Source organism: Fusarium phalaenopsidis, assembly GCF_050370095.1.
Source record: "Fusarium phalaenopsidis strain FUZ10S chromosome Unknown contig_32316, whole genome shotgun sequence".
Taxonomy (NCBI): Eukaryota; Fungi; Ascomycota; class Sordariomycetes; order Hypocreales; family Nectriaceae; genus Fusarium; species Fusarium phalaenopsidis.
Window position 1 is genome coordinate 1779683 of NW_028145399.1, and position 23509 is coordinate 1803191.

Here is a 23509-nt window from a genome sequence, read left to right on the forward strand (position 1 = left end):
CAACTCACGCATGGTAGATGTTGGAGCCGCCGCCTAGCACCTGCTGCATGACGCTCTTACGGATAATTCTAGGAGTCGATAGTTGTTGTGTTTTTGTTGATACTCATGTTTAACCAGCCTTTCTCATTCAAATCGTGGTATCTCACTGTCACAAGATGATGGGAATAACAGCCGCCGCAACAATAGCCAACGTCAGCGTCAACTTTCCACCGCTAACCGTAAACCTCTGCGTGGCCCAATTATCATCGTCACCACCGCTGCTGCTCGGACCCCCATCTCTATTTCCTGAGCCTCCTGAGGTCCCTCCCGTCGTAGTTGGCTCCGATGCACTGCCAAGGCCCGTCCTCGAAAATCCAGCCTCTGTCGTCGTACTCGGGAGTGCGGTCAAACTAGTGGTTGGCTTCGCTACGGCCGCAGCAAGGCTACTCGCAACGCCCTTGACATCCAACTCGCAGGGTTTCGGCTTGGGTGCTGCGTCTTCGGCAATCTGGGCGCACCCTGTCTCGTTGGACTGAAGTTTCACGGCCGTACCAGCCACAGCGCACCCATCATAGTTGGCGATGGCCTCCCGCGGTGATTTCGCTCCTGGGCGCAGGGTGAAGGTGACATTTCCGGTGCGCTTCGGGAAATACCCTCCCATGATCTTGAGAGAACCATCCGACTCGCGCTCGCAGGTGGTGTAGTAAAATAGCTCCCAGGTAAGCACACAAGTATCGTGATCCTGTCTGAAATACTTGAACTGATCTCCCTCCTCAGCCTTCATGAGTGCACGGCTCGCGTTGATGTAAAAGTACGGATCTGAAGGTGGAGGAATGGTCCGCTCGCCCTGGAACTCGTTCATCCCAAACAACGTGCCCAGGCCGCAGGTGAGCTCCCAATTGATCTGGGTTGGAAAGGAGAGCAGGACTGGGGCGTTCTGGAAGCCAAAGATGACGGGGAAGGGAGCCTCGACGGCGTATGTGTCGTTGCGGGGGAAGACGACGTCAAATTCGCCAGTCGCCGGGAAGGAAACCTGGTCCTTTGCGACAGCAACGCCGCCGAGGGCGATGAGAAACGACAAGCCACGCATGGTTCAGCCACGTCGTGTGTTGGTGTTGTCCGCGGACCAGGAGAGGGAATGAGGGTATTTAAAGGATGCCTGAGAGACCGTGGGGCAATTGATGACCCGGTTCAGCCCTGGGAGCATGGATAAATCCCTGTTTGCAGGGTATCATGATCGACAAGCAGCAAGATAGCGCGAGCCCAGGCGGTTTAGGGTATAGCTCCCTTTGCTGAGTGTTTCGAGTTTGATTGCCTAATGAATCCTGCTTCAGTTCAGCCATGGAATAACTGCAAGCCAGACAGCTTGTCATGTCATCTGATGGACGCGCTTGTGAGTAGCAAGCTTGGTAAAAGCTGATGAGTAAAAGGGTAGCGTATCGACGAAACAAATCGATCTAAGCCGGTGGGGGTGTATACCTTTGCAAAGCCTCATCCTTGATTAGCTAATGCACCTAGCCATAATATAGGTATTACCGCGAAGTAAGCTGGTAGTTAAAGACTTCAGTGGGGGATAGCGAATTGAGAGCTTGAGATTAAACCTTGTAAGGGTACGTAGCCCTACTGGCCTTGATTAATTGACTGAGTCGATACGGTGCTCTGGTGAAGTAAAATGTGTACCATATTAATTCTCTACAGTGCCTTGAGAGGGCGAAATAAGTACACGGCATGTGGAATGTAGTCTAGCCTGTATATTTCTCACTTTGTTTCGATACTAGACTTGGAATTTATCAGTAATTAATATGGATGAAGAGTTAGACTGTCGCTGGAGTTGCCAAAATACAGACCCCCAAGGACGAAGCGCAGTGCTTCGTTGGTAGTATCCCCCTTCCTCATTCTTGTTCGCAGCTAAATAGTGACTGTCGGGTTTGAAAACTATCGCAATCAGCTAAAATGGGAGCGCAACTTTGGATTATGAAAACGCATACCCCTTTCCTATATAAAACGAGTGAACAGAGATAGACGATGCTTCCTGTCACGGTGAAGTCTGTTCCAAGAGTAGGTAATAGATACAAGTGGTGCTTTCAAGCACAAGGCTGCAATGCCAATAGACAGCCTCATACAAGTCGACAGTGGACGGCACTGAGTGGGTAGTTACCGTAGGTCTGGCCCTACCTCCTCAGCCGCACACACATGGATATCCTTGCTGCCAGCGATGGCTAGATGGTGTAGGCAAAATCTGGCCGCTTATCACCAGCAATCCATCCACGAGTAGAGTGTCCAAAACCTTCCTTCATCCAACACAGGAAGGGTAGGATGGAAGAACAAGAAGTAGTTTCTCACGAAGCCGTCCAAGGCTGGTCGAGGTGGTAGATGAAAAGAACGAATCCTCTCGAGACTGTTTCTTCTGCAGACAGCTTCCACAAACGTCTAGTGTCGATGAATCTATAACAATTGAGTAGCACGAATGGTAAGGGCTGCTCGTAGTTGGCCCGTCTTAATGGTGGATCAAGTGGGAGCAAGGGGCCTGATGGGAACTATGAGTTAAGCATTGGGTCTACGTGGAAGCTTTCGAGGCTCCTTACTTTGCTCAATATCTCCTGTAGCGTGCTCCTTCGACGTGTTTGGCCCCATTCTACACTCTAGCAATGTCTCGCGATAGAGTAGTTGATTGTTCGCAATGGCCGAGCTCTCGTCCGTCGGATCGGCCCTGTGGTTGCCGCCACATTTGACCGGCTCGTCGTATATGCTTGGCAGGTTAATGTCCGATAGCAGCCAGCTAGGCTCAGACGTATTTATCAGATTCTTAGACGTCAAAATCGGACCCAATCCTTCTGCTGAGGAAGGGGAACGCGCACAGTTGTTGGCTGCCGTGGCCACCGGCGTGTATTGATCTTGATAGGCGTGGCCGACATCCCATGTGGGGTGGCCTAGGCAAATAGAATTAGACGTGCTGGGCTCAACAGATCAGTGTGCCTCGACAGGCGAACCGTCTTGAAGTCTTGAGGGGAACAGGCCAATTGCTTTGCTTCCTGCGGCAGTTAGTACATGGGATTCTAGCCTCCCATACATTGCAGCAGATCTTCTTGGATCAGCAGAAGCGGCAGCTCTGACTGCATCTTTTCCGTTCTCGTCTTGTGTTACTTATTCGGCCCAGACCGGTGGACGATTCCGTGAGATTATCGTAGGTATTGGGCATTTCAAAGGCCTCGTGTATGGAAAGAGGGTTGAAGAAGACTTTGCCCTGCTCGCCAACACCTGAAGGTTGGCTCAAGGCCGTGGGATTTCAGCCCGTCCAGTCGACACTCGCGCTTACACAACTCAATAGTAAGATCACTTCCAGATACTGATGCTTGGATTGCGCGGCTGATAGCTTGGGGCATGTTTTGGGTCCTAAAATGGTGTGCTTGATTCCACTGCCTTTCCCTGTGAGAAAAAGGGGTGGTCCCGAGACACCAACATACTACTTAGGAGGTACCGAGTGGAATTAGGTTATTTCCAACAGGCCTACGACTCTGTAGTTTATTAGAGAGGGGTATGTGATAGTCAAGGTCGATGCACTCTCTGCTAAGTTCTACTTGCAGGGGAGGCAGGCCACCGTTCACAATCTGTAGCGGGATGCCCCGAATCACCCCGGTGCTGGGTACACAATTGATATACTTGAACTTGGTGTTATCATCTCTCTCGGGTCGCTCTATAGATACTCGAGACCCGGCCGAAAGGTGGGCTCGAGCTTTCTCTCGTACGCATCTGCCTCATCCTGGCTGCAGCTGTCCCAGAACTGCGCCAACCGGATGTGGACGAGGCCACCATAGTAGGTTCCAACCAAATACTGCCCTATTACGCAGTAGTGTCGGGAACTCTGGCCAAGCCGGGCAGGTAATCGAGGTCCGAATAATTGGTTTCCAGCCGCAAGATCTCACTCGCAAAGCTTTCCCACCAGATGCCGACTAGCATGCGCCCCGAGGTGGACAGTTGGGCATGGAGAGAGGGAAGACAAAGGCTGTCGAGGCCCCGCCTGAGCTTGGCTGGGTCTGTTCAGTTGCATACTCATACAGATGTATAGTGCATGTCGCTTCCATCAATAGCTTGGAAACTCTCAAATGTTGACGGATCTTCAGCCTTGAGCCAGGTTTGGACAGCGGACATGACGTCGTCTCTGGCCTCTAGAGCCGCTTGGTAGTCCGCGTGTTGCTGGATCCCAACGTACGCAATGTAGACATGGCTTAAGCCACTGGTGAATCTAAGCTTTCACCTCGGAATGGGGAGTCGGTGGTTCTTTAACTGGTGAAGCGGATAAAGGCGCGCTGAGCAGGGCGTGTTTTATAAAGGCTGGCCAGCTGGGATGCGTGTCGACGCGTAGGACTGGCGTGTCTCGATACGTTTGCGAAAGCCGAAGCATAGACAATATGGGAAAGGATTGAGGTTCCGCGTTGGTTGTAATGCCTCTCTACGGGGACGAGATTTTGGAGACTGATTATACGGGAGTTATAACATGCTTCAGTCCTCGACCGGTCGCAGGTGAATACGGAAAGCAATTGTTTAATTCAACGTGGGTGTTTAAAAGCCTGACCGCTGTAGGTTAACATTCGAAAGAGAGCCACCTAAATTGGCTGAAAGAATGCGCGGTGTTGTAGAAATCTAGCCGTGGGCATAGGGGGAAAAACCGGCGAACGAAACAAAACCCCTCTGCCCTCTAGCTTGGGAAGCCCTACAACCGTGACGAGTGGATGCCGGCATCAACATATAATCCAATACAGCACGGCGCGGGCAGGAAATCATGGCCAACCTCCAAGCAGTCGGCCTTTCTCTGTCACCGGCAACGGAAGCCAACGGCATTGTGTGGCTGCCTTATTCGTTGCTTGTGCAGACATCAGCAGTCGGTCAATGTCATGGTTTATAAGGTTTGCCTGGCCCCCCTCGCCTCACCAGTGTCACCATCAATTTTCAACCCTCCTCCCACAACACCCTCTTCTGGCGCAAAGAACGCCATGTCCAAGTCAATTTCTGGATCAAGCAAGTTGGGCTAACACAGGCTCACTTTATCTGCGGTGAGAAGGGTTCCTCAACAGCTTCAAGAACCGCACCACCGACTGATGTAGTGGACGAGGGTGGCACTCAGGTCAGCGAACCGGTTGGGATGAGTTTGACCGATAGCAACTCCTTCATCGCTCCGCTCATGGGCTTGAATGAAGTCGAAGAGGACTAAGCGAAGGATAGAAAGGCCGACAATTGCAGGGGTGAGGCCATTGGCTTCGTCATGTAGCAGCAGTACGAGAAGGCAACTATGAAACCAAGTAAGACGGAACGTAGAAAAGACCTCTACGGATGAGGCATCTGCAACAGCGAGCGAGACGGAAGATGGTACGTCGGCCTCGTGTTAGACTTTGTCACGAGCACCTTCATTGTGGTAATACTCTTGAGCGTGATTTGCGCCTCCTTATTAAGTCAAGAACCTTTCCCTTCTCATACGTTATTTGAACGCAACGGCAGTATAAGAGGTCTCGGCAGCCCCACAGAAGCAGCCAGATGCGGTCCTTACGATCCTAGTTATGAGCCATAAATAGGGCAAGACAGTGGCGGCCGTGACGCTGCTAGTGGCTTATACGAAATTCATGCCCCGGGATGTGGGAGACGCCATCCGGCCGAGTCATCCCCACATCGCCCCGAGAGGCTTGCGTGTCCGGCCGTGCCAATTGACCAATGGGGGTCGTCTTATTCGGCAGAATCAATATCCAGATTTGCATTGCCGGGATCTGGGTTGGTTTCACGGCAGTTTTGATAGGTTGCGCTTCTTTGACGAGTGCCCCTTGCGTCAGGGGTGACGTGCCTCGGCTGCACTGCTTAATTCGTCCTCATTGCCGCAGGGCAGAGATTTTGATCTCCCCTGGGCATCTCCGGGGAATGTCCATATGCGACTCTCTGGGCACGGCAACGCGTCAGCGTGTTTCGTTCTTTTTCTCTGGGGAGCGCAATGACTAGCCAGCGCCGTGATGTGGGCTGGATTTGGGCAGTGTTGAATAGATTGAATGCAACCTGAGAAGAAGGTTGAGAAACTATAAGTAAGGCCTATGCTACGAAGCAATCGTAAATCATCAACAGCATTGAACGCTTCACTCTTCAGATAACCGCTTATCCCATACTACCAGATTCATCATCCTTCCATCAAGTCTCAACTACGCCTACATCACAATGCGTCTCACCACGAACCTCTTTGCCAGCTTCCTCCTGCTGTCGGGAGCCGCCACCGCTCACCCGGGACACAACGTCGCCCAGGAGGCGGCTGAGCGACGCGATTTCCTCAACTCGGTGAAGCGATCCTCACTCGCCCACTGCGCTGAGAAGCTCAAGGCCCGAGGCGTCGAGGCAAGGAATGTTGCTCGGCGCTCGGCGCAAATCTCCAAGGCCCGGCAGAAGCGCGGCCTCAAGAAGCGTGACCTCGAATCTGTCCTGAGCGCCTCTCATAACCAGACGGATCAGGGATATACTCTGAACACGGACGCCAGCACGCTCTTTGCTGGAATCAACTCTTGCGTGTTGACCCCCGAGGTTACCCAAGGGCCTTATTGTAAGAGCTCAGCCGTGTTTTGTTGTGTATGAATTCTAACATTGTCAGATGTGGCCGGAGAATACGTCCGCGAGAACATTGTCGAAGAACAGGAGGGCCTCGGCATTGTCCTCGACTACCAGGTCATTGACGTTGAGACCTGCGACCCAGTCCCCAACGTCTACCTCGAGATGTGGCACTGCAACTCCACCGGTGTCTATTCTGGCATCGTCGCCAGCGGCAACGGTGACAGCTCCGACGACACAAACATCAACAACACCTGGCTTCGCGGAATTCAGCGCACTGACTCGGATGGCGTCGCGCAGTTCGAGTCCATCTTCCCCGGCCACTACACCAGCCGAGCCACGCATATCCACATCATGGTTCACACAAACGCTACTCTGCTGGCCAACATGACCCTGGGCAGTGAAAACTATGCCAGCCACGTTGGCCAGGCCTTCTTCGACCAGGACCTCATCTCACAGGTTGAAACTCTCGAACCATACAGCTCCAACACGCAGGAACTCACCGAGAACGCCGACGACAGCATCCTGAGCGAGGAGACAGCCACCGATGGAGTTGACCCTTTTATGGAATACACCATGCTCGGAGATGACATCACCGACGGCCTCTTCGCCTGGCTTGCCTTTGGTATCAACGCCACTCAGTCTCAGTCCATCACCCCGGCAGCTTACCTGTACGAGTCCGGAGGCGTCGCCAATGAGAACTCGGGTGCTGGCGGCCCTGGAGGTAGTCCCCCGGATGGAATGACCCCTGGAGCCACTCCTGGAAGTACACCTCCGGCCCGCGTGTGAGTTGACTCCCGAGGCTTGCAGCTAAGCGGGAGCCTCGATTGAAGCACGGATCATTTTCCGGCTCCCCGGTCTTTGCCGAGTTGGATCAAGTTGTAGAGTTGTAGCGAAAGTGTGCTGGCACATAGACATTAGGAGCGCAGAAGTGTACCGAAGCGTCACTGTAAGATTTGTTTCGTATCAAATAGAAATTCTAGAAAGTTTTGTTATAAAAAGTACACCATATTATAGATTGAAGAAAACACTTTGACCAAGACACGCTATTCATGACTATCTGGCTATCGGCTCAGTTATCTCATCAATGGCCCGGCTTCAACTATAACAAAAACGCAATAGCTGTTTATAACACTTACTTCTATCATGACCAGGCGAGGTAGTGCCTACTAAGGACCTCGTCACTCTCAACAGCCTTTAACAATCTGACTGAACCCTTTCTAGACGATTTCCCTTGATACAATCAGGCGATTAGAGAAAAAAGGCGAGAACAAGTCCACCAATCATGCTAAGTGCCCAAGTAGCCGCCTCCGACTTTCTGAACTGCGCCTTCTTGTAGCCAAATCCCAAGTCAAAGACCAAGTGTCTAACCCCATTGATGAAGTGATACGAGAACGGGAAACCCAACAGGCCAAACTTGACAGCCGCCTTGACGACAAAGGGCAAAGAGCCAAAAGCCGACGCTACCGCGGCCGAGTCGAACGGCAAGCCAAAGAGCGGGGCGACGGCGTAGGAGCAGAGGGTGAGGTACGCTGTGCCTCCGAGAGCGATGCCGGTGATTCGGGTCCAGGCCGAGGCGCTGAGCCAGACCTGGCCGATCTTGTAGATGCTGAGGTGGGGGGTGACGGGCCGGTTGAGGCGTTGTTTGACGAGTATGTCGTGGCCTTCTTTGGCGCTCATTCGCACGATGGTCGGTGGGCTTCTAGACGGTATGTCAGACCAGGCTTGGAGTCGATCCGTTGGAAGGTAATCGTCTCCGGTATGGGGGATCTTGAGCGTACCGTGAGTGTTGCGACAAGAGGCGGGCGACAGCCAGCTTGGGAACGTCCTGGCTGAAAAAGACATTTGGTCTCGCCGTGCCTGATTGAAGCTTGTCAGCAATTGAGTCAAGACCATGTGCCATTGAGAGTCATACCACGAATGGCCGACAAGCCGACTCGTTGTAGGTTCATAGAGGTTGGGCTGAGACGGCAATTAAGGATGCTTCAGAGTCGACAGGAGCTCCGACAAAGCCGAGAAAAGAGAGCAGTTAAAGACATCTGGAGAAGCTCAGCCGGAAATATCCCCCCGTCATGTTTCACGTGGTCCTTCCTTCGCCTTCTCGCGTCGTGAATAACCCCCGACGGTCCCTCGTTCTCGTTTAGGTGGGGGGCATGGTCAAGGAAATTGAACAGTCGCTGTTGGCGGGAATAAAGGGAAGGGTATTCCCGACTCCATGCGTTTCCAAGTCAGCCAATCAGCAACAGGGCGGTGGTGATTGGAATGCGATCCTGGAGTCTGATTACCGAGAACACAATCCTCAAGGGGACTGGAAGGCTTGACGAATGGGAGGAGGAGCCTATATCCTGGTGTACTACGCAGTATGTAACGCTGGTGGGGATATGAGAGTTGCTCTGCGATAAGCCCTTACTGGCAAGCGAATCTATTCACCTCGTAGCTTTATTTCTGCTTAATCTACTGTTGAGAATCGCCGAGGTACCAAATCTGCAATACAACCACCGCAACAAGAAGCGAAGACGTCACACGAGAAGAAAACGGGGCTCATCCTCAGCCTACTCCTCTTCGCTTTCATCCAAGCCCATGATCGGTGGTTCGCGAGGTACGGGAACCGTGATCAGCTCACTGATCTTTCTTCCCCCAGCGTCCACTACTCCAAGTCAGCGTCACAAGCCTACATGATGCTGGGGTTTCTTCTTACCACACAGGAAATGGGCCTCGGCCGGTCCGATTGTCGCCTTGACCTTGAATTCGACCTGAAGGAAGTACTTCTTGCGCCAGAAGACTTCGCGCTTCTTCTTCACCTCGGCCTCCAAGAGATTGGCGCGCATGACTTGATGGGTCGCAATAAAATCTCCAAGCCTGTCAACGTGGATGCTCAAGACGTGGTTGGGCGGTGGACATACCTTTGGACGGCGAGGGGACATCCGCCAAGCTGTAGACAATCTCAATATTGCAAACCCGACGTTCGTCTGGCTCGAAAAACAGCTTGCGTTCAAATTCGAGCTCTCCCCCGTTCTGGATCTGTTTCCCGTAATCTCATGTCAGCTGGCAGGCGTCTGGTCAAGTAACCAAGTAAACTGACCTTGGGGATGATCCAGTCGACACAATCGTCAAAACGGCTCTCAATCCCCTTGCCTCGTGTCAAGATGGATATCCACGTTCTTTTAGCGGGGGCAGCGCTCGGGATGCGACTGACAAGACCAAACGATACACGACAAGCAATCGTGGGAAAGACGGCCTCGTTGTTGCTGGCGGCGTATACCAGACCCATGCAGACGGCAAGCTGGGGCTAGCTAGATACTACCAACCTAGCTGATTTGAGCCTAGGGTGCTTGTCGCAAAACTTCTCAAGTTGGCGCTTGACGTAGGGCGAGCTCCCAAGTCCCCCAGAGAGCAAAAGATAATCCTAGGTAGATTGTTAGCCAGCAGATGAGAAGATGGACCAGGATTGTAAACTTCCCAGTGGCTCACTGAGTTGATTTATCCGCTCAGAGATGCGATCGGTGATCTTTTTGATCTGTTGATCAAAAAGGGGCTCCAGCACCCTCCTGGGCTGTATCAGTCTGACGAGCTCTTGTCTTGTACCTGATAACTTACTCAGGGTTTACAAAGTCCCCTTTCTGAATAGAATCGTCATGGATACGTTGGCGATCTTCGAGATGGGGTACGGGAATGCTCTCAGTCTTCACATTCGCACCTCTAAACTTGTGCTTTACCTGGAGGAATCTTGTGCCACGGCGCATCTCCCAAGCCACGTGAGAAGCGTTATGGCCCAGAAGATGTTGATAAGGCTTCAAAATCTCCGACATGCGCACCTCGAAGCCATGGTCGATGTACGACGACCCGATGTTTTGTCCTGAAGAGTCCAACCTTAGCTGCTGTCATCACGAAAGGCAAAAACTACTCACCAATAGCTGGCTGGTGTTCGAGCCAATGAGAAGCCCCCTGCGCATTGGTGGTAGCCCGGAGGAGAGAAAAGTCCTGTACCAAGTCAGCTCGAGACCCAACAGCAGCGAAAGAGGGGGTTGATACCACTGTGCCAGCACCAGCATCGACAATCATGACATTCTGGCCTCTCTACACAATAATGATCAGCAATAAGTCAATACATGGCAAGAGATGGGACTGCCTACCCGGAGGTTCGCGACTGGCCTTGGGGAGTGGAGCTCGAAAGCCGCTGTGGCTTGGGGCTCTGTCATGGTGATTTCGACGGTATGGACGCCACGACCAAGGCGCTGGCTCTGTGCTTTCTCGAACCCGGCCTTGGATATCAAGGTTTTGAACTGAGCCACTACAGAGTGTTCCCAGCAAGCCGGCGTGCTGAAGACAAAGGCGATGTTTGCGTGCTTCCATGCTTTACCGAGTATTCCATCGCGGACAAAGCGCTCTGAAAGTTCGTCATGCAGGCATTTCAGGTAGTCAGTATACAGCTTGTCAGCTGATGTATGATCCGAGCCGTTTCCCTCAAAGTCCGTCTTGAACCATTCCTTGATGGATAGGTTCTCGGTGATGTCGGGGATCTTGAGCCCCCAGTGAAGGGGCGACTGCGAATCGCCCGTTCTTGCGTATGCTAGTTTGGTCGGAACCTTGTTGATATTTTCATTGCTTCCCCATTTGAGGCACACGACGTCGCACTCGGCATCACCGGTCTTGTGTTGGCGATACGCAACACCGGTGCCTGTGTTGATGGGTCAGATGTGTCGGTCTCAGAAGCATCGAGGATCAAAGGAAGGGAGTCCTACCGCTCATTCCAACGTCTATTCCGACGGTCAAGTCGACAGCCATGTTGTAGAGTTGGAATCTTGTGAAGTATGAATCATTGAGTCTGTCAGGGGAGTCGTGAAGCTGTGGTTGGGGAGCCGGGCAATACTTGAAGGTCCCAGTGTTGACCGACTGCGAGGGTGGGATGCCTCAGGGGTCAACGAACAAGATTTAGAACAGAGAAAAGAAAGGAAAGGACAACTCAGGCAGCCACGGTATGCCGCATGGCCCCGTTTCCACTCACATTGGCCGTCTGTCTGTATGCTCCCGCCCGCAGGTGCCAGAGTAGGGACATTGTTTGCGACGCGTGAGCCACAGGATATTGCGGTCAAGAACAGGTTGTTCGGAGAGGTATACTTCCAATAATGCCATGGCCAAGGCTTTACCGCTTAGTAAAAACCGCAATGGCATGGAGAAGTGAAATGTTCCGACAGACATCCATGGTGAGGTGTAAGGTACTCCATGTGGTACATCCCACAGGGCTGTTTCCACATTTAGTTAGCCCCATCCGGCCGGGCACCGGGTGGGGCCTGGTTAGACATGGCACGCCAAGACGGCAATCAAACAACAATACAAATGTGAATAAGTTGGTGGGCAATCAATCCAGCCACGGCGTAAACGGCATGTATGTCCATGCTGAGGGTGCCAGGGTCAGGTGTCTTGATCCGTACAACAACGATAGGGAGGTACTTGAACAACCTCTGGCGTCCATGCCCTCCCCTCCTTTCTTCGCCTTCCACTCATCCTCACTCTCACTCTCCATACCTTGATCCTCATGGCGCTCACACTTAGTCAGGCTATCGGTGTCGGGGTCGGTGTCGGCTTCGCTGGCTCCCTGATCCTCGTAGCCGTGATGTTGGGCATATCTCGAATCATCTCCGCCTACCATGTGCCTCCTAACCGCGTCATCGCCATGCAACCCCAGCCCTCGCCTGCCCTGCTGATTCTGCCGCCAGATGCGATCAAGGAAATCAACATTGGTATGCATGAGTTGGGGAGCGCTGACGAACTGAAAGAGGCTGATGATTTTGAATACGACTTCTGGTGCTTCACCAAGTCTTTCTTCGGCCGTGGCCGCCACGGGGAGCCAGATGTTCCAGAGTCCCTTTTCGACGAATCTGAGCTCGTTCGTCTAGCTGGGGAGCCTATCAACGGTGGGACCTGGTCCCAGTCTATCAGCAACGTTTCCACGCGAGTCCCGGCCACCAGGTGCTTCCTCGCACAAGTCATCTACAAGCGCATGCAGCCTACCTGCCTTGTTGATGACTGCCTTCTTCCTCCCGAGATCTCTAGCTGCTACCAGCTTGTGTGCCGAGTCTACGATATTCCGAGAAGCAAGTTGGCCCTTTTGAGTAACTTAACAGGGTATTCATTGTATTAATGGTGACACAGGGATGAGGGCCATCGCTGCTTGGCGAGAAAGCATACTTACGCTCCAGGACTACCCCTGGTCCCTTTCGCCAATCCCATGCAGGCCTTTCGAAGAGGGTGACCCCAGGAAGGAAAGAGTTCGGGCCATGGCTCCGGCTATCATCAATGCCTTGCAGCCAGAGGCGCTCAAAACGGACCACCCACGAGATGATAGAATCGAGGATCTTATGGCGGATATGCTTGAGATCGCTGCAAACTCTGCAATCGTTCTTCTGGGCCAACCCACAGAGTGGGAGGCAGTGTGGTCTTCAACCAAGCCGGGGTTTATTATTTACCCCGGGCTGAGGTTTGTCTGGCAGGGCAAGACCAAATATTCGAGGCCGGCCCTGGTGGATGACGAACTTGCCTGGCCGATGCGCCCTGACGACCAGGACCAGCCGAACAGTCAATCTGAAGAGCAACCAAAGTTTGACGCTGCTGAAGCACCCACTTATGATTCTTTGCAGTTGCGTGAGCCAAAGACTGCTGAGCACAGCATCACAGAGCACGGCACCGCCAAGCACAGCACCGCCCACTATTGACGGAACTGGCCCATTCTTACTCTTCAGGTCTCACTGCAAAGATAGTTTTCAGTAGTTCACCTTGTCTGTCGTGTTTTTGTCAAATCCCACGTCCGTCTCTATGAGAAGAGAAGTGTGTGCCATCGGTGATCGCCGCTTTATGATGTTTTACAGAACTAGATTGAGACCCTGGTATGCGTTAATGACTGCGTTCCTTTATACCGTGGCTGATGCCCTCAGTCAGAGACCAGCATAGCCTTCAAGAACCAAGGGCCATTACTAGGGGTTCGGTTCAAACAAGACCCCCAGCTTGGAAACTGTTGCTATGGGACGATATTCCAGCTCAGTCTAAGGGAAACATTACAAGCAATGACCAGGGGGTGTGGACATCCCCTGGACAGCATGAGCGCCAAAGTGTCACGGAACGTGAGCGCTCAAGTCTTCAATAAACTACGAAAATCCACACCGCCTCTACCCCACCGCTTCTTAGGCATTCATTTCCATGAGCCGCGCCGGTAACAGTCATTTTCGTGGTCCAGACTCTCATGTCAATGTGAGAGGTGCAGCGGCCAAGGCAATGTCACCGGCCGTTTGCATCTCCCCCCGTCAGCCATCGGAGAGGTGCAGGCCGTCATCCACCACGTCACTCACCCTAACCTCAACTATTGGACCAAATCCATAATCCGGGAATTGCAGGGGCTAGGCTGCCACACGGGTAACATTAGCCCCAGCTTGAGGCAGGAGGCGGGAAAGGGCAGCCAACGATGACTGCGCACTGGAGATGCGGCATGTCGCAAGGCTCACTGACGGTAATTTTCAGCATTGGATCTTGATTCTGCCAAAGTACTGCACCCTTTGACATTGTGCCTGATGCTTGGCACCACCAACCACAAGACTCATTCTGTTCAATGCGTGGGAGTGAGGCGATGGGTCTACCCCATGGATGTATCGGAGAACATCAAGTGGCAGCATTCCCCACTCGCCAGCTCCAGGTCTGAAGGAAAAGAAACGACGCACAGGTCGGAACCTCTCTGCCTGTGGTGAAATGGGCTAAGCAGAGAACCGGGCAGGGGTATGAGAGGGGGTAATCAAGGAGTCAGCCGAGATGGCCTGGCCTGAGTTGAACGAACCTTTTCTTCTTTGGACCATGGCACTTATGGAAAAGCTGTAGCGTTAATTCCAGTCCATTTTTAGCATTCGATATCCTCCTTTGATTCGAGATAGGGCCTCTCATGGGTGACAGCCTCTAATTAGTTGTTCATCCACAGTCGCTTTTCTGCCAACACCACCTTTCTCCATCTTCAGACTTCTCCCTCGCAGGAACCGACTTCAGGTCAGGAGTCTGCTCCTGCGAAGGGATTCACTTCTACGGAAGCGCACATCTCTTCTCAGGCATCTGCCCCCGACCCTCCAGACCGCGACAACGAGCTGAGCTCCCCGCCTCCAGTACCCCGGACTGGATGGGACATCATCGTCGAGAACAAGTGGAACGACCTCTCGACTCGCCCTGATACCTTGTGCGGCCCCAAGGCAATCTCAAAGAATGTTGGCTTTGAGTATGGCATCGAAAGCTTCGTGTCCAACTGCATCATCGGCATCAGGAACCCTGTTGACAAAGGGAAGCCTGTCCAAGAGTCCATCTTTGACGAGAACCAGCTCATCCAGCTTGCAGGGGAGCCTGCCAACGGCGCTACCTGGTCCGTATTCATCTCGAACCCCGACACTCGCGCTCTGGCCATTGTCTGTTTCCTTTCGCGAGTCCTATACAGACGCATGAACCCGTTCGAGGACGTTGAGAAATGCTTGCTGGCCTCCGAGATCACCGCCTGCTACCGCATCATGACTGCGCACACCTGTACCAACCAGCATGGAAGTGGGTGTGGCCGCCCGTGATGTCTGTCTAAAACCCAAGACTAATCGACGCAGGGGATGATATGGTTGAGGAGTGGCGACATCTCGTCTATGCCGCCAACCATAGCTCGTACAATATCAGACCTCCCCGCTCAACAAGCTTTTGGAAGGACGACGTGAGAGCGGAGAGGACACATGCCATGGTGCCCCCCATTGTCGAGGCCCTAAAACTGAACGATTTGAAGCTGGATGAGTATACTATTGATGTAGCGGAGGCCCTCAAGCCCGTATTTGAGGAGGCGGCAAACTCGGCCGTAATCCTCTTCGGCCAACCGTACGTGTGGGAAGCTGTATGGGAGTCGGACACGCCAGGCATCGTTGTGTTCCCTGAGATCCGCTTCATGTGGCACGACATGCTCAAGAATTTGAGACCGGCCAGGAAGGAATTCAGGCGTGGTGAAGGTGGAGGCGACGGCTGGGGAGTGTACAAGGGAGTCACAGATGTAAATAATGGTAGATAGCGACGGATGGATGCCACAGGTACAGATTGCATAGGGACCACTGTCTTTATGGTATTAGTTTGCTACGTATTGATAACCGTATCCTTTGCTATTGTGGTCGATGCGCACTTTCCAACATGTCACCAACATCGATACCAACTTGGAATGCATGGGGGGATACTTGTTAACGTGGAGGCTGCCGGCGAACGCATTGCATTGTGAGCCTCTAGTCGCGGTGCGTACTTAACCAGGTTACATGCTCATGGAAATGGCTGTGTGCGTTAGGCTATGTGCTTTAGGCTGACACGATGCTTATGTATCAAATTGGACACGCCAATCCCCAACAACCCCTCAGGGCGCTGTGGCGGAGTGGTCTAACGCGTTAGACTGTGAGTAGTGACGCTCAAGTCCAAAGGAATCCTCCACTAACATAACTAGTGAAATCTAATTCCTTCGGGAGCATCGGTTCGAACCCGATCGGCGTCGCTTTCTTTTTGCATTTTTTGCACTTTTTTTTCATTCTCCTTGTCATTCCTTTCTGATGCCCTTCTCTTTCTCATGCTTTCTTTTCCTCTTCAACCGGCTCTTTTATCCGGTCGGTGCCCTGTGGAGCTGGGGAGCCCGAGATACCTTGCCATCAACTTCCCACTGTACCTACACAGCGACGTCCTTCCATCAATCCCATGGTAATACCATGGACGAATGGCCAGGCGTGGACCATCAAGTCTGTCACTGCCCTTTGTCCGTCACAGGAGCTTTGTAATTGCCCCCGCATTGCGGACCATTGCCGGTCCGAGAAGCTTGAATAGCCGAGCAGAGAGAAATTGCGGGGGTGGATCTCGTTCGCATGAGAGAGGGCAGCCCAGCTCTCCAAGACCATCTAATTACTTGTTCTTGTTCCTGATTGTGACGATACTTGCTTCTGCCCCCATTTACTCATACTCCCAGTCAATTACAGCGTGGGGGCTCGGCTTAGCTACTACTGTACCCCCATTACGTGTGTGTGCCGAGCCTCGGCTTCCACCACAGTCCACAGACTGCCCACAGCTCTCTGCATCGCTGGCTTTGCTTGGCCAGGCAAATAATAATGTCGGACGCCAGGGCCAGGGCTCCCTTTTGCCAGTCAGAGGCCCTATTCTCGAGCTATCCCTTTCTGGCCCTCGACGACCTGTCTGGTCTCCCTGAGCAGGATGTCCAGTTCCTCGAGCTCAACGGGTGCTTCCACCTGCCCCTGCGTCCCATCCAAGAAGAGTTTGTCCACCAGTACTTTTTGTACATCCATCCTTGCTATCCCTTGATGGACGAGGGAGAGTTCTGGTCCATGTACCTGGATCGAGACCGTCGTCGCGGAAGGGAAAAGACCATGTCGCTTCTCCTGCTCCAGGCCATGCTGTTTGCAAGTTCTGCCGTAAGATTGTCCTGCACTCACTATCCTCTCCACTCACTGACATCCCGCAGTTTGTATCGCCTGCTGTTCTCAAGAATGCTGGATACTCGGGAGTAAAAGTTGCTCGAGGCATCTTTTACCGCCGGGCCAAGGTGGGTGGTCTTCAACCTGCCGTATTCATCACTTCTAACAATGCATCAAGCTTCTCTTCGATTTTGGTGTAGAGAGCGACCCCTTCACAAAAGCCCAGGCGGCCTTACTCTTGACATTTCAGTTCTCAGCCGCTGAGCCACACGCCGGGAGCCTCTGGCTGAGCACGGGGATACAGAATGCGGTCGTCGCTCAGACGCACACCTTTCAAGCCCCCGGATCGAGCACTGCCCTCAAGAGGCGCAACAAGAGGCTCTGGTGGTCTCTCTACTGGAGGGACAGGGTGTTGACCTTGGGGCTACGGAAGCCCCTGCAGATAACCCCTTCAAGCTTCAACGTCCAGCTCGACCTCCTCACCCAAGATGATATGATAGATGAGGCTCACCACTCCTTTGTCTATGATCCCAAGACCAAGCGGCACCTAACAGATATCCTGACATTCCAATGTCGTCTGGGAATTCTCCTGACTGAAGTGCTCGCCCTCACCTACGGCCCGAGCTCTTTTGATCCTACTTATTCCCTCGACCACTTTGAGGCTACGCTTTCACAGATGAGGACTGCAAGAGCTCGGCTAGCCCGGTGGAAAGAGGATGCTGAGGCTGCTTTTTACATTTTCCTCGGCGATGGCCACACTCATCGGTCCCTGACCCTATTTTCAAGTTTGATTTACATCTATGCCTAGTAAGTCAGCCACGACGTTCATGCTACTAGTCTGACTCCAAATAGTGCCGCTCAAATCGCGCTGGGAAACCACGAGGCTTTGATTATCGAACGGATGCAGAAAGGCGTGACACTCCTTGATGATTCGGCCTTGAGGAGTATCGGGGAGGAACTAAGCCACGCGACGACCGAGACGACGAGGCTGGTCAGGCTCATTGTCAAACAAGGCCTGACACAGCATCTCCCCATATCTGTGTATGTGAATCCATACTTTCAGCCAACCACAGCTTTCCTAACTTTGCCTATAGCATCGCCTATATTGCTTTCCCTCTCATGCTCAGCTCATTGGACGACAAGATATCATCAGATGACGCACAGACTGAATCTGACCGGTCCCTTACGAAGTATCATGCACAAGCAATGCACCTATGCAGCAAGCGATTTGAAGGAGCAGAGGACATAAGCAGAATGATTTCTCAGATTCTGCACTCAGCGCCGATACAACTACCAATCCGGGTTGTCCAGCCTAGACCGAGCAATCAAGCAAAAGGGCCAAATGGAAATAGTCCTGGACTTGGAAGCTCTGGCTCCAAAAAGATGGGGAGACGCTGGGATGAAATTTTTGTCACGCGTCTTTATATGCGTCTCCGCTTGTCTCTCGACTATGCCCTCGTCACCGGCAAGCCACCCACCGAGGCGGATCTTCCGGCTTACATCCTTCAGGGGGCAACCAAACGTTTGACCCTCGGACCTGCTCATAGCCTGTCCTCGGCCATGCTAGGCACATCACCGGGTTCTTCAGCGGGGTCTGTTGACAGCAACCCCAGGGTTGTCGAATTGGACGACAAGTCACAGGACGGTGAGGCAGACACAGATATGGCCGGTGCTCAGCAGGATTCTCCGATGCCAGATGCTCAAACCGCCGTCCAAGCTGGGGAGAGGGCGAGAATACTTCGAAGCTCATGGGAATATGATCCGATCTGGGCGGCAAACCTGTTTGACGAAATGAATGATGTGCTCTGGAGTTGATGCGGACTAGTGGATGAGAATTGCGATCTGAATGCACTGCCCCCTTTGTATGTAATACCATCTGTGTTGACCTATTGTTATAGACTATTATACCACTCCCTAGCTGACAAAAAATCAAACTAGACAGAAATATGCCATTGCGCCTACTTGCATTCCCTAAAATCCGGCACGTCAACGATGCCGGGCCACTAGTCAGCTAATGTTGAGCTCCCCAACAAGCGCAACCACCGAGGCGAATCCAGCATCAGCCGTCGGCTTGATGGAGAGGACACCACTGCCTGAATCCCACTCGGCAAAGTGAGCAGCTCCTTCAGTCGCCTGCTCCGGGTTCCCATCTGGCGTGGCCGGGATACCTAGCACTCGCACGATACCGCCCGCCTCCTTGGCCTGGTCGTACTTTTCATCGATCTGCCTCGCCAGCGTGGCGTCCAGGACGCTGACCTTGAAGCCGAGATTGCGCACGACTATTAGGTAGTCTGGGAAGGCGAGGTTGCGCGACTCTTGCGAGGCGTTGCTCTTGAGCTGATATCGTCGTCCAGGGCTGGGAACGTTCCTGTGAGGTGTTAGGGGACTTGTCAAGGAGCTCGAGTTGGATGAGACTCACCATTGGCCAGCACGGATAGCAACAGTTTGGATCTCGTCGTATGAGAATTGAACGTCGAGGCCAATCTCTGCATCTACTCCCTCATGAGAAACACCAACTTCCTCAGAGCTCCCCTCGGCTGTTGAAAACGAGATCCAAGGGCCATAAGAGAAGCCGTCTGTGGCTGCATGTCCAAAGTCGGATTCGCTGACGGCCTGCCCGTCCGAGACGTCGATGCGCGTCGAAGAATCTCCGTCACCGACGCCGTTGAGCCAGTGCTCGATCTGGTACGTGTACTCGTACGAGTTGAACTCGGGGACGTATGTGATGGCATGCGGTGTGCGATCTTTGTTAAGAAGACCTCGAACTATTTCGGGGGAAGCGTGGCACGCCGGCATGGTAATGCTGCATCGCCGTGAGCCTAGATAGTATAGACATGCGAGAGGTGGAATGCTTACCCCGGAACTGAGTTACCTCCGACCAAAGCCTGGACAATCTGATTAAAGTCCTTGGCCAACATTCCAGCTACAGGCCCGCCGATCTGGCCAAGGGCAGCTTGATAGGCGGCGGCGGCGGCCTCGACCATCTGCTTAGCAGCTGCATATGCAGGGGCGTTGGATGGCCACCACTGGGAAAAGTCCATTTCGCCCGTCATGCCGTAGCCTTCCTGTTGTTCGAAATCGTCCAGAGCTCGGTCGCGCTCGGTGAGAGCCTTGTCGAGGGCGGCGGTAAAGTCTTTACCCGCCATTTCTATCCGGGCTTGCATGGCTGGGTTGTCATCGCCCTATGGTCTGTGAGAAGGGGACTACGCTTGTAATAATTGATCGACCTACGACTTTGACTGATAAAAGATACCTAGGTGTAGTGCATAAGCTTCATCCATCCACAGCTGCTACCAGAGAGAGTCACTTACTCAAGCAGACACTGGACATATGTCTTGTGGTGCGAAGGGTCAAAGAACAGATCATTAGTCTGCAAGAGATTGTTAATAATGGCATTGATGCCATAATTGGTATACGAAGGGTCGATCGTCTGCGATGCGACCGGCGCCTTCTGGGCCTGCTTGGTGAAGAACAAGGCTGGCTTGTGTCCAGGGAGGCCACCAACGGCGTTCTGCACCACCTTGCAGTAAGCCAGCCAGAGCTGCTTGTCAACGTCGCTAACAGACATGATGAGAGACAAATATCGAAGCGAGAGTGTGTAAGGTCAAATTGGTGGCAGATCTTGACGGGACAGCTCCACCGGCGATACTCGTATATATATACCTCCCTACTCTCCAAGTCCTGTTGCCCCCCAACCGCCTCTCAATCGCCGACTCGGTTGCCAAATCTAGAGCCCCCCTGCTCAGGAGGGGATTGAGTTGCGGGAGGTCATTGTGATAGCGCCAAACTCTGAGACAGGCTGAGCCCAGCTATGCCGTTCCCGACGTGTTTGCCCAGCCTGTGGCTGAGAGTTGCATCGCGCCCGAGCGCTCGGAAGAGGACAAAGCTCCCGGACGCGAACGACGAGGTTGTGGCCGTTGATCGACTTTGGAATGTCTTGCCGAGTTTCATCTGTGATTCACCATTCCCCTATCCGTTGCCGAGAGGTTTCGGAAGAGACACTCATAGCCTGATATTTGCATTAGCACCCACAAGTTATTGAGAGACGATCAAGAGGAGGTCAAAGAGCCAACCTCCAAGAGCCCTTGTCAAATTCCCGCAAAGGTACACCTGGCGCAGACCCTGGCAAACCATTGGTCCAAGCTGAAGCGTCGCTCACACTTTGACAATGGAGGCTGAGCCTACGTCAACCTTTTCAGCTAAGCCGGTGCCACCATTCCACACCGGGAGCGCTCCCCGCAGCCGAGCCTGTCAATATTTGACAGCCTAGTCCGCGTCGCTTTATAGCTAGCGGTCCGTGAGCGGCTGAAGCTGGACGTCACATGCAGGAACACGGAACCTTGGGAATGGTCTATGGGGGCTGGATGGTGATCATGGCGCTACGCTTTGAGGGAACAAGGGCAATGTCGATATCAAAGACGTCTGGGTGATTCTTGTCTACCCGAAGCAGAGAGGAGAGTTTCTCTGGTCTGGGCAAGAATCTGCTTCTGTTCATAAATAGTAGCTTGGCGCATACTCTTTATCTCCCCCTTTTGTAAACTTTATCCTGATAAATAGCAGGTACAATGGGCTTCCCTCCACCTTCTCAAGGCTTCCAACGATAACACCAGTTCGGCAGTTCCAGACTCCCACATCCCTACCCGTAGAACAACCTGAGCGCCACCCACCTGATTAATCATCAGATAGGAAATCCCAAGGATCTGGGATTCCTCTAACCGAAGTGAAAACTATCCGGAAATGGTTTGAGCTGCAAGCCTAGCGTGGCGATAAGATTTCTCGGGACGAATCGAAGAACTGCGGCGCACCACATTCGCAATGCCCCCCTCGGGTCAGGCTTATCGCGGTTTAGCTTCTTCTAGAGCTGTGGAGGAAGATGTGTTGAGTTCTCCGAGGAAGAAGTCAAGTTGTGTCGCCGAGTTTTGGCGTCTTGTTCGGCTCTTCTGCCGGTGTTTCGAAAGAAAATGCTACAAAGAGTTGTTTTTGGTTTATGACATGCCGCCGTTGGCTGTCAAAACCCGCATTATAGGTTCAAACGAATTAATCGTCTTGATTTTTCTGACCCTCGGCCAAATGGTCGAATCATCGTCTGTAGTTGGTGATTCCCTCGTATGGGTCGACCTTTCGTCATTGCCACCTCCATCAAGATGTCATCGAACGTTGCGTATGTGATATTCAACAGGGTGAATTCAAAATACATCCGATGGGTATCCTGCTTGATAGGCTTTTGATAACCTTAGGGGGTGGCTTCAGTAGATCAAAGTTGCAGGAGAGCCAACATTGACTATTAGTTGAATTAACCCTCGGGAATTCTAGAAGAAGAAAAGACATAATCATGAGAAAGATCTTATGTAAGCCGTATAAAGAGTGTCAAGGTTAATATGTGTCGCTTTACTTCTTTACTCTGCTGGTGGGGGGCGTCAGTATGGGGCATTAGCAGCAACACACAGAGAGAGAGAGAGACACACACACATACACACACACACAGATTATGGTATCTCATCACGAACCTTGAACAGACATTCGTTTTTATATAGATATAAAAAGAGACTTCTTACGCGGAAATCCAGCCCGTTCTCGTGAAGCAGCGGAGGGTCTACTAGTTTCACTAGCGGTCAACGCCGCAACCTTCTTCTTCTGTCCCGACAACTCGCAACCAATTTTAATGGCTGGGAAGGTAACTTATAGAATTAGCTCTAAACAAGAGCTTGCCACGTAGAAAATCAAGGCCTCGTTGCAACACCATTATGGCCTTGATGGGGGCTATCTCGCCACCGGGAAAAGCATCAAACAACCACAGCGTAATTGGTTTAGTGGTAAAATTCTCCGTTGCCATTCGAGCAGCGTCGGGGAGCCCTGGGTTCGATTCCCAGATTACGCATTGCATAGAGCCTCTGGGCAGCTTCTTTTTTGTCCTGTTGGCATCTTTTTGCTGTTGACTGATCACTCTGTCTGTGGCCATCAACTCAACCCCCGGGGAAGGTTCAAGGGGATGCAAGGAGCTTATTTTTTATGTGGGTGAATAGACTGTCTATGTCAGAATTCCTGCTATGCTCAACCTATCAGCTCTTCAAAGCACCAATACCAGACAACATTGGATAGAGTATTATAACAACCAGATCCGTACGTTTGCTTTCATACTTAAGAGGACAACGTATCAGGGATCTCCATGTCTAATGCAAAAAGATCGCTTCAGGGTTTATTCATTTTGAAAATCACATTCAACTCCCACCACTTCACCGTGCTGCCATTGGATCCAGCCTTATCATTCTCTACTATGAACTCCATCTATTAACCACAGAGCCACAATCCTCCATATCGAGTTCTAAAATTCAAAATTACCTTGAAAACAGATGGTATTACCCACGAGGTCGACTTGTAGGTATCCAACAGCGAGCACCTCTGGGCGTACCCCCTGGAGCAATGGACTGTTCGCATCAAGATGGACCTTGCAGATTTGATTTTTTTTTTTTCCGGTACTAGGGTGTCTGAATCGTCCCAGGTGA

The 23509-nt window shown here is 52.4% G+C and overlaps 8 protein-coding genes and 2 non-coding genes across 10 annotated transcripts; 6 read left to right on the plus strand and 4 right to left on the minus strand.

Annotated features, from left to right (window-relative positions):
- Positions 1-148: 148 nt before the first annotated feature.
- On the minus strand, positions 149-1069 carry LRP88_12114 (uncharacterized protein; the record flags this gene model as incomplete). Its single annotated transcript, XM_083248521.1, has 1 exon — positions 149-1069. One exon carries the CDS (start codon positions 1067-1069, stop codon positions 149-151), a length of 921 nt encoding a protein of 306 aa, XP_083095951.1.
- Positions 1070-6171: 5102 nt separating this feature from the next.
- Positions 6172-7341, plus strand: LRP88_12115 (Intradiol ring-cleavage dioxygenase; the record flags this gene model as incomplete). Its single annotated transcript, XM_083248522.1, has 2 exons — positions 6172-6547; positions 6596-7341. The coding sequence occupies 2 exons, from the start codon at positions 6172-6174 to the stop codon at positions 7339-7341; spliced, it is 1122 nt and encodes a 373-aa protein (XP_083095952.1).
- A 462-nt stretch (positions 7342-7803) lies between these two features.
- On the minus strand, positions 7804-8504 carry LRP88_12116 (succinate:quinone oxidoreductase subunit C; the record flags this gene model as incomplete). The annotated part of the gene is made up of 3 exons (XM_083248523.1): positions 7804-8251; positions 8334-8412; positions 8468-8504. 3 exons carry the CDS (start codon positions 8502-8504, stop codon positions 7804-7806), a joined length of 564 nt encoding a protein of 187 aa, XP_083095953.1.
- A 600-nt stretch (positions 8505-9104) lies between these two features.
- On the minus strand, positions 9105-11337 carry LRP88_12117 (uncharacterized protein; the record flags this gene model as incomplete). The annotated part of the gene is made up of 9 exons (XM_083248524.1): positions 9105-9199; positions 9251-9403; positions 9456-9573; positions 9635-9841; positions 10269-10408; positions 10461-10533; positions 10588-10629; positions 10686-11230; positions 11295-11337. The coding sequence occupies 9 exons, from the start codon at positions 11335-11337 to the stop codon at positions 9105-9107; spliced, it is 1416 nt and encodes a 471-aa protein (XP_083095954.1).
- A 751-nt stretch (positions 11338-12088) lies between these two features.
- Positions 12089-13265, plus strand: LRP88_12118 (uncharacterized protein; the record flags this gene model as incomplete). Its single annotated transcript, XM_083248525.1, has 2 exons — positions 12089-12651; positions 12788-13265. 2 exons carry the CDS (start codon positions 12089-12091, stop codon positions 13263-13265), a joined length of 1041 nt encoding a protein of 346 aa, XP_083095955.1.
- An 849-nt stretch (positions 13266-14114) lies between these two features.
- LRP88_12119 (uncharacterized protein) lies at positions 14115-15616 on the plus strand (the record flags this gene model as incomplete). The annotated part of the gene is made up of 3 exons (XM_083248526.1): positions 14115-14147; positions 14499-15117; positions 15171-15616. 3 exons carry the CDS (start codon positions 14115-14117, stop codon positions 15614-15616), a joined length of 1098 nt encoding a protein of 365 aa, XP_083095956.1.
- Positions 15617-15950: 334 nt separating this feature from the next.
- Positions 15951-16081, plus strand: LRP88_12120. The gene has a single exon. It is a non-coding gene; the product is annotated as a tRNA-His (tRNA).
- Positions 16082-16682: 601 nt separating this feature from the next.
- On the plus strand, positions 16683-18821 carry LRP88_12121 (uncharacterized protein; the record flags this gene model as incomplete). Its single annotated transcript, XM_083248527.1, has 4 exons — positions 16683-17003; positions 17054-17134; positions 17185-17813; positions 18080-18821. 4 exons carry the CDS (start codon positions 16683-16685, stop codon positions 18819-18821), a joined length of 1773 nt encoding a protein of 590 aa, XP_083095957.1.
- A 192-nt stretch (positions 18822-19013) lies between these two features.
- Positions 19014-20574, minus strand: LRP88_12122 (uncharacterized protein; the record flags this gene model as incomplete). Its single annotated transcript, XM_083248528.1, has 5 exons — positions 19014-19374; positions 19426-19809; positions 19863-20188; positions 20241-20259; positions 20318-20574. 5 exons carry the CDS (start codon positions 20572-20574, stop codon positions 19014-19016), a joined length of 1347 nt encoding a protein of 448 aa, XP_083095958.1.
- Positions 20575-22802: 2228 nt separating this feature from the next.
- On the plus strand, positions 22803-22884 carry LRP88_12123. Its single transcript has one exon. It is a non-coding gene; the product is annotated as a tRNA-Gly (tRNA).
- Positions 22885-23509: the final 625 nt, after the last annotated feature.